Below are 15,718 nucleotides of genomic sequence, written 5' to 3' on the forward strand. Positions count from 1 at the left end.
AACCGCTCTGAGTCTCAGATTCTGCTGCATGTCGCTACGCACAGAAGTTGCAAAAAATGAATCCATTCACTTTTCTCTTTACTTAACAAAATTATTTTAGCAAATAGGCAATATAATTAATTAATAGCTCTTCAGCCAGGACATCAATTTTTCAAGGTAAGATTTGCTGGCGTTTGTCACATAGAATGGAGTTCCTGTCAATATTAGTTTTCAATGGACAGTGCAAACCTCTTAGAATAGACAGATGCACATCGACTTGAATTCTCCACATTAACAGCGGCTCTGACTGTTTCACTTCCCAGAGTCCTCCAGCTCGAAGCTGACCTGACAATGTAGTGTCAGTGGAAGGTCCTAACATTGAAATATTGTCCTGGCAACCTGCACCATCATATCCAGATTCATACATAATGCCGTTTCTATTCAACACAGAGCGTGAACTGCAGTCCCTGTCTCTCTTGCTAGACGATGACCATCTCCCCCAAGAGACAGAATCTACCCATAGTCCCCCAACAATCAATGGCTTTACCATTGCTGAATTTCCCACTATCAACATCCTGGGTGTTACCATTGACCAGAAACTGAACTGGACTGGCCATATAAATACTGTGGCTAGCAGAGCAGGTCAGAGGCTAGGAATCCTTTTGTAAGTATCTCACTTTCTGACTCCCCAAAGCCTGTCTACCATCTACAACGGACAAGTCTGGAGAAAAATGAAATACTCTCCACTTGTCTGGATGAGTGCACCTCCAAAACATTCAAGAAGCCTGGCACCATCCAGGACAAAGTTGTCCACTTGACTGCTACCCCTTCAACACACATTTAATCCCTCTACCGCCGATGAACAGTGGCAGCAGTGTGTACCATCTCCAAGATGCACTGCATGAACCCACGAAGGTTCCTTAGGCTGCACCTTTCAAACCCATGTTTTCAGCCATCTAGAAGGACAAGGGCAACAGATATCTGGGAACACCATCACCTGGAGGTTCCCCTCCAAGTCACTCACCATCCTGACTTGCAAATATATCGTCGTTCCTTGTTGTTGTTGTTGGGTTGTTGTTGGGTCAAAATCCTGGAATTCCCTCTCTAACAGCACTGTGGGAGTACCAACACCTCAGGAACTACAGCAGTTCAAGAAGGTGGCTCATCACCACGTTCTCAAGGGCAAGTAAGGATGGGCAATTAATGCTGGCCAGCCAGTGACACCCACACCCCACAAATGAATTTTTAAAAAATTCTTCATCCTCCTCATTCGAAATGGATTTAAGACAGCTACTCTATGTTTGATGACACTTCCAAATAGACTTGTGAGACAGTTTATCATAGTTTAGTTACACAACATTGCCACAGTGGTCCATATAACATCAATCTAGCATGTAATTTGACTGCTTGACTCATTTAGCATCAGGTTGTTTCATCAGACTGGTAATTCACTCATCATCTCAAAGATCAAAGGGGGTGAAGAGGGTGATATTCTGCTATCTGCAAGAGGAGGAGTCACACTGCAGGAAAACTACATTCCACAGACCAACCTACTGAGCACATACCACCAGACTCAGTTTTCTAGTGGGTATCAACAAAAAACCTGATAATATGGGCTGTACGGTGGCACAGTGTTTAGCAATTCTGCCTCACAGCTCCAGTGACCCAGGTTCGATTCCCGGCTTGGGTCACTATCTGTGTGGAGTTTGCACATTCTCCCCGTGTCTGGGTGGGTTTTCTCCGAGTGTTCTGGTTTCCTCCCACACTCCAAAGATGTGTGGGTTAGGTTGATTGACCATGCGGAATTGTTCCTTAGGTGTCAGGGGGACTATTAGGATAAATACTTGGGGTTTTTGGGATAGGGCCTGGGTGGGATTCTTGTCGGTGCAGGCTTGATGGACCGAATGGCCTCCTTCTATGATTCTTCTATGAAATCCTGTAGCTGAGCTCAGAACAGCGTGAAATAGTCAGAGAGATGGAATGAGATGGATTGGCTGTGACTTGCAGTCCATTATATTGCTTTACAACATCAGTATTGACAAAGTGTGACAAACAGGTTGTTCAGTGACAGCATGTTATATATATATATAAAAATAATTTAACATACTCTTCTCATTAGGAGCTGGGCACTCTACGGGATGGTAGTTAACGCTCATTGCAAAAAAGTGTGAACTTGGGAGCGAAAGTGCTGATTTGCTTCCCATTTGGGCAAACATGATGTCAGGAAGACGATTTGCTAAACAACTTCCAATAAATTACAACTTAACGGTCAAGGATGCAATCACTTTCCAAGCAAACAATTAGAAAGGGAAATGTGTGTGTAAAAGTGAAAGCTGTATGTTGTTACCCTTCAATGACAGGCCGCATGGAGCTAGTAAACAACCTATTGGAGACTAACTTAATGCAAGGTATGAAAGTGTTGTCCCTTATTAGGTATGTAGCTGGTGGTAGCTGTAATTGTAGCCCATGCCAGTGTTGGTAGCATTGTTTCTGTAGAACAGGAAAATCTTTCAACTTCTTACATTGCACACTGAAGCCCGTAGTATTCAGTTTAAAAACATATATTCTTGGTCATGTGCGGCAGAATAGCATTTGTAAAAACGAAATCTATTCACTTCTATCTTAATCTACTCAATAAGATTATTTTGGAGGAAAGGAAAGAGAACCATTCAAAGCGAACAGCCTTTGCCATCAGAGCATCATTTCCACAAATATAAAGGGTTGTGGGAATTGCTATGTCAATTGGACCATTAATGGAGTTCCTGCAACAATTAGTTTTCAATGGACAGTGGAAAGCTTGGGCAGATTTATATTCAACTAGCTATCCAAAAAAAAAGAGTGGTTTTAAAACACTTGGACAACAATCCTGGCGCTGATACTGGAGCAACTCCTCCCAAGGCTCCAACATGATCTTAACAGAGTATACAGGGTCAATGGAAGGGTCTACCATTTAAGCATTTATGCTGTGGACCTGCACTACATTATTCAGTCACACGTCATGTTACTGCTACTATTCATTATGAATAGGGAGTAAACAGTTGATCATGTCGAGCTAGGCACCAGTCACTTTCTTGATGTGAGTGTGTCCGCAGTATATTAGTTATAATGCAAAAGAAATTTTAGTCCAAAAAGAGGAGATGGTTCAGGTAAGAGTTAAATAGCATGTGAAACAATGCCGGACAAATAGTTGAAAATACACTAATCATCTTATTGCTATCCACTTCTCTAATTGATGTATTAGCCCATGTATTTGATATGGACCAATGACTCGATTAAAATGACAGACATTGTCTTATGAATCAGTGCATCTTTTGGGCAGACTATTACTACAATAATTTCTAATTTGGATCTACTATTGCTTTATCAGCTTGATGCATTATCTGTGTCGGATGTAGGATTTTCACTCATATAGGGCAAGTTTGTTCAAAGTGTTTTTGTTCTAAAAGAGATGTGTATTTTATTTATTCATTCATGGGACATGGGCGTTGCTGGCTGGCCAGCATTTATTACCCATCCCTGACTGCCTGAGGACAATTGAGAGTCAACCACTTTGCTGTGGCTCTGGAGTCACATGTCGACCAGACCAGGTAAGGACGGCAGATGACCTTCCTTAAAGGACATGAATGAACCAGATGGATTTTTACGACAGTCGACAATGGTTTCGTGGTCATCGGTAGATTCTTAATTCCAGATATTTTTTATTGAATCCAAATTTCACCATCTGCCTTGGCGGGATTCGAACCCTGGTCCCCAGAACATTCTAGCTGAGTTTCTGGATTGATAGTCTAGTGATAATAGGCCATCATCCCCTTTACACGCAAATATCATATTTACCAGGAGTGGTGGTTGTAGAGGTGGTTTCAGGCAGATAGGTTGTTGTCCGTTGTGTTGTGGTTTGTGGCTCACAGCAAACACGGATTTGATAATCATAACAAAACTTCCTGTCCAGCGAAGCACTTTCGCTGTAAACACAGACAAGTCCTGTGTCTTTGTCACAGGTCACATTGTCCGTCGATTCACTTATTGGCCTCTCCGGGTAATCAGCAAATTGACATTGGATTTTATTAATTGCATCAGAAGAGGAAGGGCACAGTTCATCGCGCATGGAATCCAATAACTCAGAATCGCCTGGGCTGTCCTCAGAAGGCGTCTGATCATTAATCCAAGGAGACCATTCACCGTTACATTGCTCCTCTGCAAAATAAGAAGTCTGGGCTTACTGAACCTGCCTTTAAACAAGTTAATTAACAAGAAATACAAAGATTAAAATGGCACAGCAACCTCTCTCAATTTGACGCCATATTCTTTCAACGTCATACAGCATAGAAACAGGCCCTTCAGCCCATCATGTCTATGTCAACCATCAAATACCAATCAAAATCATCCCATTTACCAGTCCTTGGTCATTAGTCTACTGTGCATTCAAGATTTAAGTGCTTGTCCAGATGTTTCTTAAATGTTGCAAGGGTATCTGCCTCCATCACCCTCTCGGGCAGCGCATTCCATATTTCCATCGCCCTCTGGGTGAATCATCCCCCTCTAAACCACTTACTCCTCACCTTAAACCTATGCCCTCTGGTCTTAGACTCCTCTGCCATAACTAAAAGATTCTGAAGATCTATCCTTGCTATGCCTCTCATTATTTTATATACCTCTATCAGATCCCCCTTCAGTCTCCACTGCTCCAGGGAAAACAAACCCAGCCTATCCAGTCTCTCCTCATAGCTGAAACTTTCCATCCCTGGCAACATCCTGGTGAATCTCCTCTGCGCCCTCTCCACTGCAATCACGTTCTTCGACATTGTGACGTCCAGAACTGCACACAATATTCCATCTGTGGCCTAACCAATGTTTTATAAAGTTGTACCAACTCCTCCCTGCTCCGATAGTCTATGCGCCGGCTAATGAAGGCAAACATTCTGTATGCCTTCTTCACCATCTTATCTACCTGCGCTGCGACCTTCAGCGTTCTATGAATTTGTACATCAAAGTCCCTTTGTTCCTCAATACTCCCTAGGGACCTACCATTCATTGTGTATATTCCACCCTTATTGGACCTCCCAAAATGCATCACCTCACACTTATCAGGATTAAATTCCATCTGCCATTGCTCTGCCCAATTTACCAGCTGATCTATATCAGTCTGTAGTCTTAGACTATCCTCCTCGCTATCAACAACACCACCAATTTTCATGTCATCTGCAAACTTACTAATTATACCTATTACATTCCAATCCTGCACGGTGGCACAGTGGTTAGCACTGCTGCCTCACAGCGCCAGGGACCCAGGTTCAATTCCGGCCTTGGGTCATTGTCTGTGCAGAGTCTGCATGTTCTCCCCGTGTCTGCTTGGGTTTCCTCCGGGTGCTCCAGTTTCCTTCCACAGTCCGAAAGAGGTGCTGGTTAGGTGCCTTGGCCATGCTAAATTCTCCCTCAGTGTACCCGAACAGGCGCCGGAGTGTGGCGACTAGGGGATATCCACAGTAACTTTGTAGTGTTTATTAGTGTCACAAGTAAGCCTACTTGTGACACTAACAAATAAATTTTAATAAACTTTATTCAAGTCATTAATGTATATAACAAACATCAAGGGTCCCAGCACTGATCCCTGTGGTACACCACTGGTCACAGGTTTCCAATCACAAAAGCAACCCTCCTCCATCACTTTTGGCTCCTATTAACAAGTTAATTTTGGATCCAATTGGCAACTAACCTTGGATCCCATGGGCTCCAACCTTTTGGACCAACCTTCCCCGTGGGACCTCACTGAAGTCCATGTAAACCATATCAACTGTGCTACTTTCCTGAACAGTTGCAGTCCATGTATCCATTCAGTCTCACATTGCAGTTAAGAAGAGTGGTTTTAGGATGTTGACCCCGTGATAGTGAAGGAATGGTGATATAGTTCCGAATTAGGGTGTGCAGTTGACATTCACTGGGAATAGTGCTTCAGATAACTTATTACATTCCAGCTCCACAATTTCATCGCAATGATGCAAAGACGACCAATCCAGTACAACACTGTTCATCTAAGCACTAAGGTGCTTTCCATGTTCATATTCCTACTTCAGAAATCAATGGGTTAATTTTCATTTACGTGCGAGAGAGAGAAAGAGCGGGGAAATGAAATTCCAGGGAAGAATTTGAGAGTCTATTGAGAGAATTCTTTTCCTGGTTTGAAACAGAAACCACCCCGATATTTGATAACTGCAGAATTGCTATTTAATAGGAATGTATAATACAATGCCCCCACGTTGCTTGGGCTGCACATAGGATTTGTACCCTGTTCTGCTAAACATGATGCGAGGAACATAATTTCCTAAAATTGAACCAAAAATTTACAAAATAAGGAACAGCTTTGCAAACATTTTCAAAGCAAACCAATTTGAAGTAGAAAATTCAAAGCCACATTTATAAAATAATAAAACAGACCACATAAAGTTAGAATCGAATCCATTCTGAAATAGACTTAGCACAAGATATAAAATCGCTGCCAATTACCGGTTGTGGTGCTGCTGGTGGGCACGGTTGAAGTTGTTGTCACAATCGGGGTTGTAGTTTCTGCAGAGGAGAAAAATATTTCAACAGTGCACACTGAGGATTATAAACTTACCTTTCTATTGCATGTAGCTAAGCACAAAATTTCTAAAAATTACACCTATTCAATTGTATACTCAGTACACTCAATAAACTTAGCGTGGAGAGAATAGAACTACTTAATAACCCACATTCATACACTAATTGCACAAGTGAACAGTTGATGGAATTGTCACATTGATTTGCTACAGTGCAGAAAGAGGCCATTCAGCCCATCGAGTCTGCGCCGACCACAATCCCACCCAGATCCTATTCCCATAACCCGACATTTTTACCCTGCTAATCTCCTGGCACTAAGGGGCAATTGAGCATGGCCAATGCACCTAACCCGCACATCTTTGGACTGGAGGAGGAAACTGGAGCACCCAGAGGAAACCCACACACTATTTCAGACAAGCAGTCCTTGAACTTATGACACAACTTGTTCCTGAAAACTATGTCATGTCAAAACATCATAAGTGTGAACTGATTTTCACGTAGGTACACAATGATAAAAACAATCAACTGGTTCATGACCACATGTCAATGTTCATCCTTCAGGATTATTTGTGCATCCATGTATTGGTCTCAGGTAGTTGGAAACTTCTTGTCTGAAGCTATTTGTCAGCCAACAGGTCACTGCAGGAGATTTGACCACATGAATACACTCGCAGATGAGCCTCACATATTTACTGCGCTCTCACTGAAAGTGTCTGCCTAAACAAGACACACAAAACCAAGACAGACAGCACTGCCTCTCCCACTCTCCGTCCACCCATCGTCCTGTCCGTCTCTGGCCCCATGTCTCCGCACTGTGGGGTCACATTTTTCCAGGAAAATCGGACAGCGGTTTCACCGATTCCACAGACTTGTTCAGGTTCTGCGACTGAATAATATACAAGGCAGGTGGCATAGAGCATTGTATTGTCGAAGCCAGCATCGTAAAGCCGAAACAACATGCAGATTTATAAATATCCTAAGTGCCATTCATTTTAATTCGAACATCGAGGGATGCTTGTCGGGATATATTTGATAATATACACTTCTTGTTTGAAGCTTCGACACTGGGGACATATATCAGTTTATGCAAGTGGATGCACCCTGCAGGATTTTACCACAACTGGTACCAAATCCCTAACATACATCTTATTTCCACTAAACAATAAATTAGGAGCCCCATCTCTTAAAAGCTGCGTAAACATTACCAGAAAACAAAAATAATACATTTTCAAACCAAATAATTAGAATGGAATATCTGTGGTAAAAAGGTGAAAGTTTTATTTCATTACGTATTCAGTGACAGGCCACATGGAGTTAGAAAATAATCCATTTGTGGAAACCGTCTTGATGCAAGTTATTAAACGGCACTTACCCACTTTGGGGGTGGGGGTGGTGGTGGATGCAGTTGAAGTCGTTGTTTCAATGAGTGATGTAGTTTCTACAGAAGTGAAAAATATTTCAAACCATTACACTGAGACTCATCTGTACCAGATTTATATAGACTTACTTTTCTGCTGCAGGTAGATAAGCATAAAGTTCCTGAAGATTATAGCTATTCTCTTTATCTTAGCGTACCCAATAAATGTACTTAGTGGAGACTGAATAGAACTATTTAATGAACCATATTCAATATTCTATTTAGTGTAAGAGTTTCCGGAATTGTTACACGGATTTGATTTCTGATTTGATTTATTCTTGTCACATGTATTAGCATACAGTGAAGAGTATTGTTTCTTCCGTGCTAGACAGACAAAGCATACCGTTCATAGAGTACATAGTAGAGAAGGAAAGGAGAGGGTGCTGAATGTAATGTTACAGTCATATGTAGAGTGTAGAAAAAGATCAGCTTAATGCAAGATAGGTCCATTCAAAAGTCTGATGGCAGCAGGGAAGAAACATTCAAAAATAATTAATTTGTGGAGGTAGATTTGGTGCAATTTAATTCAAAAACTGCTGTCACTTACCAGGCATGTAACTGGTGGTGGAGGTAGTTTTAATCATTGTCCACGTTAGTGGTACAGTTTCTATGTCGCAAGAAAAATATTGCTACACCACTCAGTGAGCCTTGCCTGTACCAGGTTTGAAAACATACTTTCCTGCTGCCCGCAGCCAAGCACCCAAATTTCAAACTTCTAGACACTTTGGTCGGGATTCTCTGATCTCATTCCCCCGCCCACCGCCCGCCCACCGCCCGCCCACCCCCCACCGCTGTCAGCAAGAACAGACAATTTCTGTCGTATGGAGAACGGCTGAGGACTCTGGGTCTGTACTTGTTGGAGTTTAGAAGGATGAAGGGGCAATCCTATTGAAACTTACAGGATACTGCGTGGTTTGGATAGGATGGACGTGGAGAGGATGTTTCCACTAGTAGGAAAAACTAGAACCAGAGGGCACAACCTCAGGCTAAAGGGACGATCCTTTAAAGCAGAGAGGAGGAATTTCTTCAGCCAGAGAGTGGTGAACCTGTTGAACTCGTTGCCACAGAAGGCTGTGGAGGTCATTGAGTGTCTTTAAGACAGAGATAGATAGGTTCTTGATTAATAAGGGGATCAAGGATTATGGGGAAAAGGCAGATGAATGGGGATGAGAAAACTATCAGCCATGATTGAATGGCGGAGCAGACTCAATGGGCCGAGTGGCCTAATTCTGCTCCTATGTCTTATGGTCTAATGGTGCTCAGCCGAAACTCCATTCACTGCAGCGAGACCGGAAAATCCCAGCCATGAGCAAAGTAGGAGAATTCTGGCCTTCATCTCAGTCTCGATCACAAAATTATTTCATCAGTTAATCCACAAGGCAAAATAATTTGTCAAACCTAATTTGGTAGCCCATTCCACTTAGCGCTGGCCAAAGCTTTCTGGCCCTTCCCGTTGCGGAATCTTCTGGGATCCCACTAACGTCTACGGTACTTTGTGTGGCTTGCTTGTCCCGCTGTTGAGGAATCTGCCCGGTGGGAGGTTGCCATTGGCAGAACTGGAAGAACCTGCTGGCAGGAACGGCCAGAATCCCAGAATTCCTGTCTTTGTCCAATGTTCTGATTGCCCACTGGGTTGATTTGCTGGGCAGATCACACAAAGGCATGAGAGGCACATGCAGAACTGGAGTGTACGTCATGGGCATGGCTGCCAACACTGGATGACAGCAGCAGTGGGTGCAGGGAGATGGTGGAGTAAGAAGGTAAAGAGAGCCCAGCTCTCTAGACGGACACACGAGGACGGCCTCAACCGGGATATTGGGTTCATGTCACACTATTTGTAACTCCCACAGTTGCGTGGACCTGCAGAGTTTCACTGGCTGTCTTGTCTGGAGACAATACACATCTTTTTAGCCTGTCTTGATGCTCTCTCCACTCCCATTGTTTTGTTTCTTAAAGACTTGATTAGTTGTAAGTATTCGCATTCCAACCATTATTCATGTAAATTGAGTCTGTGTCTTTATAAGCTCTGTTTGTGAACAGAATTCCCACTCACCTGAAGAAGGGGCTTGCAGCTCCGAAAGCTTGTGTGGCTTTTGCTACCAAATAAACCTGTTGGACTTTAACCTGGTGTTGTTAAACTTACTGTGTTTACCCCAGTCCAACGCCGGCATCTCCACATCATAGACGGATCAGGACAGGAAGGATGGTATGTGGGGAGTGGCATGAGATGGGGGAATCATATGGGAGGAGGGGAGAGAACAGGAGGGGATAGCGTGAAAATAAAAAGGGATAGCATGGGAAGTTTGCGATTGGGAACAAGGTGGCATGGATGCAGAAGACATAGAAAGAAGGGCTAGATTGGCTGAGAATGATAGGAATGAAAGAAATGGGATGGGTATGGATATGAGAGGGTTGGCCTGGGAAGGATGGAATGTGGCTGGTAATGGCACAGGAAAGTACTGTGGGAAATGGGAAAGGTACACCATGGTAGGAGTCACATGAGAAGAATGGAAAGGTCTGGGATAACATACCAAGTGACAGTAAAAATTTCACCACAAAGGCTTTGTTGGTCCATATCATAATACGGTGGATGTTATAATAAATACATCCTTCTCACTTGGGAGCTTCGCATGCAGTGGAGAAATATGAGAATGAAAGGGCATGGCAGTTGATGCATGTTAGAAATTATCTATTATTATCTATCATTCCACGAACTGTTATGTCAGGAGTACAACTTCCTACAAGCTGCATTCAAATTTACAACTTAACGACCAGAGAAACAAATGTTTTCAAAGCAAACAATTAAAAGGATAATGTGAGGTAGAAAATGAAAGTTGAGGAGGTGGGGAGGCTGCAGAAAGATTTAGACAGTTTAGGAGAGTGGTCCAAGAAGTGGCTGATGAAATTCAACGTGGGCAAGTGCGAGGTCGTGCACTTTGGAAAAAAGAATAGAGGCATGGACTATTTTCTAAACGGTGACAAAATTCATAATGCTAAAGTGCAAAGGGACTTGGGAGTCCTAGTCCAGGATTCTCTAAAGGTAAACTTGCAGGTTGAGTCCGTAATTAAGAAAGCAAATGTAATGTTGTCATTTATCTCAAGAGGCTTGGAATACAAAAGCAGGGATGTACTTCTGAGGCTTTATAAAGCACTGGTTAGGCCCCATTTGGAGTACTGTGAGCAATTTTGGGCCCCACACCTCAGGAAGGACATACTGGCACTGGAGCGGGTCCAGCGGAGATTCACACGGATGATCCCAGGAATGGTAGGCCTGACATACGATGAACGTCTGAGGATTGTGGGATTATATTCATTGGAGTTTAGGAGGTTGAGGGGAGATCTGATAGAGACTTACAAGATAATGAACGGCTTAGATAGGATGGACGTAGGGAAGTTGTTTCCATTAGCAGGGGAGACTAGGACGCGGGGGCACAGCCTTAGAATAAAAGGGAGTCACTTTAGAACAGAGATGAGGAGAAATTTCTTCAGCCAGAGAGTGGTAGGTCTGTGGAATTCATTGCCACAGAGGGCTGTGGAGGCCGAGACGTTGAGCGTCTTCAAGACAGAAATTGATAAATTCTTGATTTCTCGAGGAATTAAGGGCTATGGGGAGAGAGCGGGTAAATGGAGTTGAAATCAACCATGATTGAATGGTGAAGTGGACTCGATGGGCCGAATGGCCTTACTTCCGCTCCTATGTCTTATGGTCTTATCTTGTGGTTATATTTGTTAATGAGTCAGTGATAGACCACACAGAGATGGACAGACTTGCAGCAGGGTGTACAACCATTGCTGCTTACCAGGTATGTATTTGGTGGTGGATGTGGTTGTTGTCACTGTCTCAGGTTTTGATGTCGTTTCTATGAAGCAGAAAACATTTCAACCTGTGAAACTGCTCTGAGTCTCAGATTCTGCTGCATGTAGCTACGTACAGACATTGAAAAAATCAAATTGATTCACTTCTTTGTTAGTTGATTTAAATAAAATTATTTTAGTTAAGAGGGGATACAACTATTTAATAGCTCGTTCAGCCAGGAAATTAATTATACATTATAGATTTATTGGAATTGTTACATAGAATGAAGTTCTGATAAATATTGGTTCGCAATGCACAGTGGAAACCTCTTACAATCAGCAAAAGCACAGACTTGAATTCTCCAGGCAGGCAGTGGCTCTGAATATTCTCAGGCCAATTATACTCAGTCTCACTTCCCAGGAACCTCCAGCTCTAACCAGGCCTGAGGATGCCGTGTCGGTCAAAGATCCTAATGCTCAAATATTGTTAACATTGATCATCTGTCAATTGCCATCAATTTTCTCATGTGCAAGGGGTATTCTATTGCCTACTAAATAGGGAGAGAGAGAGAGAGATAGAGGAATAAATCTATGGGAGACTCACAGAGATGTAGGAGATCTATAGACTGGTAATGGTGGGGACTCCAACTACCCAAATATCAATTGGGATAATGTTAGAGTAAGTAGTAAGGAAGGGGAGGAATTTCTGAAATGTGTTCAGGAGAACTTCCCTGATCAGCACATTCTCAACCCAACGAGAAAGGAGGCCATTGCCAGATGTGGTGCTGGGAAATGAGGTGGGCCAACTGGACCAAGTGTCTGTAGGGACATATTTCAGCAATAGTGATCATCATATCATAAGGTTTAGATTAGTGACGGAGATGAACAAGGAAAAATCTAAATACAGAATTCTAAATTGGAAGAGGTCTAATTTCTACACGATGAATTCTAACCAGGACATAATGGAACCAGAGCTTCCAGGAGAAGTTATAAGGGAACACGGGGTGACCTTTAAAGAAGAGATGCCTTTGGTACAGGCTTGGTACATTCCAACAACGGTGAAAGGTAAGGGAGCCAAAACAGGGCTCCCTGGATGAGAAGGGAAATAGAGATTGTGATGAAGCAAACATGTCACATGATACATGTCAGAAAAATTCATGTCAGTTGAGATGGGAGATGAAGAGGAAAAGAAGGGAGGCAAAGGGAGAGTATGGAAATAGAATGGCGGTCAACATAAAAAGAAACCCAAAACTGTTCTACCAGAATGTAATTACTCAGTGGCTAGTCAGAAATGTAGTTCGTCTTGTGTCTTGGGGACCAGTTAGCTCAGTTGTCTGGACAGATAGTTTGTGATGCAGAGCGGTGCCAACAGTGCAGCTCAGGTTATTCATGAAGGCCTGCTGTCTCAACCTTACCCCTCACCTGAGGTGTGGAGGTCCTCAGGTTAAAATCACCACCAGGCAGTTCTCCCCCAAGGGGAGAGCAGCCTATGGTCATCTGGGACTATGGCGATTTTATGTCTAATAAGGTTCAAAGAGAATGATATCGACACTTTGAGGTGCAGGTGAAAGCCAGAATGCTCAATCAGTTATTTGTATTGGTGCTAATAAAGAAAGAGAATCCTGACAAAATATTGGCAGAAACTGAGACAACGGAGACAATAGTTAGTGTAAGAATTGAGAGGGAGAAGGTTAAGGAAGGCTGCTATGGCTAAGGGTGATGGTTTGGATGACTTGGATCCCAGGTTGCTAAAGAGAGTTGAAGGCTTGTTTTAATCTTAAACCTTCCTTAGATGGAGCTGGCTTAGGATTTGGAATCCATAATCAGGGAAACATTCACAAACATTTGGAGAGGTTTGGGTTAGTTAAAGAAAGCCAGCGTGGAATTGTAAAAGGAAGATCTTGCCAGGCAAACTCATTGATATTTTTTGCAAAAGTAGCAGAGGAGTTTGATGAAAGGAATATTGTGGATGTTGTCGATATAGATTTTAATCAAATGTTTTGCAAATTTTCACATAAAAGACTGATTAAAAAATTGAAGCCTATGGAATAGAAAGGTCAGTATCCAAACAGATAAAAAAAATTGGCTTAAGAACAGAAAGCAGCAAGCGGTGGTAGATGGTTCTATTTTGGACTTGACAACAGTAGACAGTGGTGTTTGCCAGGTGTCAGTTCTGGGATCACTGTTTGTTTAACAATAAAGGAAAAATGAAAAGTTATATTTGCTGCTGAGTCAGTGACAAACCACTCTGAGCGAGAAAACAATCACATTTGGAGAGAGACTGGGAGCAAGGTATAAAACTGTTGCTGCTTACCAGGTATGTATTTGGTGGTGGATGTGGTTGTCGTCACTATCTCAGGTTTTGGTGTCGTTTCTATAAAGCAGAAAACATTTCAACCTGTGAAACCGCTCTGAGTCTCAGATTCTGCTGCATGTCGCTACGCACAGAAGTTGCAAAAAATGAATCCATTCACTTTTCTCTTTACTTAACAAAATTATTTTAGCAAATAGGCAATATAATTAATTAATAGCTCTTCAGCCAGGACATCAATTTTTCAAGGTAAGATTTGCTGGCGTTTGTCACATAGAATGGAGTTCCTGTCAATATTAGTTTTCAATGGACAGTGCAAACCTCTTAGAATAGACAGATGCACATCGACTTGAATTCTCCACATTAACAGCGGCTCTGACTGTTTCACTTCCCAGAGTCCTCCAGCTCGAAGCTGACCTGACAATGTAGTGTCAGTGGAAGGTCCTAACATTGAAATATTGTCCTGGCAACCTGCACCATCATATCCAGATTCATACATAATGCCGTTTCTATTCAACACAGAGCGTGAACTGCAGTCCCTGTCTCTCTTGCTAGACGATGACCATCTCCCCCAAGAGACAGAATCTACCCATAGTCCCCCAACAATCAATGGCTTTACCATTGCTGAATTTCCCACTATCAACATCCTGGGTGTTACCATTGACCAGAAACTGAACTGGACTGGCCATATAAATACTGTGGCTAGCAGAGCAGGTCAGAGGCTAGGGATCCTTTTGTAAGTATCTCACTTTCTGACTCCCCAAAGCCTGTCTACCATCTACAACGGACAAGTCTGGAGAAAAATGAAATACTCTCCACTTGTCTGGATGAGTGCACCTCCAAAACATTCAAGAAGCCTGGCACCATCCAGGACAAAGTTGTCCACTTGACTGCTACCCCTTCAACACACATTTAATCCCTCTACCGCCGATGAACAGTGGCAGCAGTGTGTACCATCTCCAAGATGCGCTGCATGAACCCACGAAGGTTCCTTAGGCTGCACCTTTCAAACCCATGTTTTCAGCCATCTAGAAGGACAAGGGCAACAGATATCTGGGAACACCATCACCTGGAGGTTCCCCTCCAAGTCACTCACCATCCTGACTTGCAAATATATCGTCGTTCCTTGTTGTTGTTGTTGGGTTGTTGTTGGGTCAAAATCCTGGAATTCCCTCTCTAACAGCACTGTGGGAGTACCAACACCTCAGGAACTACAGCAGTTCAAGAAGGTGGCTCATCACCACGTTCTCAAGGGCAAGTAAGGATGGGCAATTAATGCTGGCCAGCCAGTGACACCCACACCCCACAAATGAATTTTTAAAAAATTCTTCATCCTCCTCATTCGAAATGGATTTAAGACAGCTACTCTATGTTTGATGACACTTCCAAATAGACTTGTGAGACAGTTTATCATAGTTTAGTTACACAACATTGCCACAGTGGTCCATATAACATCAATCTAGCATGTAATTTGACTGCTTGACTCATTTAGCATCAGGTTGTTTCATCAGACTGGTAATTCACTCATCATCTCAAAGATCAAAGGGGGTGAAGAGGGTGATATTCTGCTATCTGCAAGAGGAGGAGTCACACTGCAGGAAAACTACATTCCACAGACCAACCTACTGAGCACATACCAC

General features: G+C 42.8%; 1 protein-coding gene across 1 annotated transcript in view; it reads right to left on the bottom strand.

Annotated features, from left to right (window-relative positions):
- Positions 1–15,718, bottom strand: part of LOC144507484 (mucin-5AC-like) — a 229,113-nt gene that overhangs the window by 81,282 nt on the left and 132,113 nt on the right. Inside the window, exons 43-45 of the mRNA XM_078234610.1 lie at positions 7,928–7,993; positions 6,481–6,540; positions 3,814–4,173 (exon numbers count right to left, since the gene is read on the bottom strand). Of these exons, the coding sequence (XP_078090736.1) occupies positions 3,814–4,173; positions 6,481–6,540; positions 7,928–7,993 (486 nt within the window). The remainder of the gene's footprint in view (positions 1–3,813; positions 4,174–6,480; positions 6,541–7,927; positions 7,994–15,718) is intronic.

The sequence above is a fragment of the Mustelus asterias genome, chromosome 19 (assembly GCF_964213995.1).
Source record: "Mustelus asterias chromosome 19, sMusAst1.hap1.1, whole genome shotgun sequence".
NCBI lineage: Eukaryota > Metazoa > Chordata > Chondrichthyes > Carcharhiniformes > Triakidae > Mustelus > Mustelus asterias.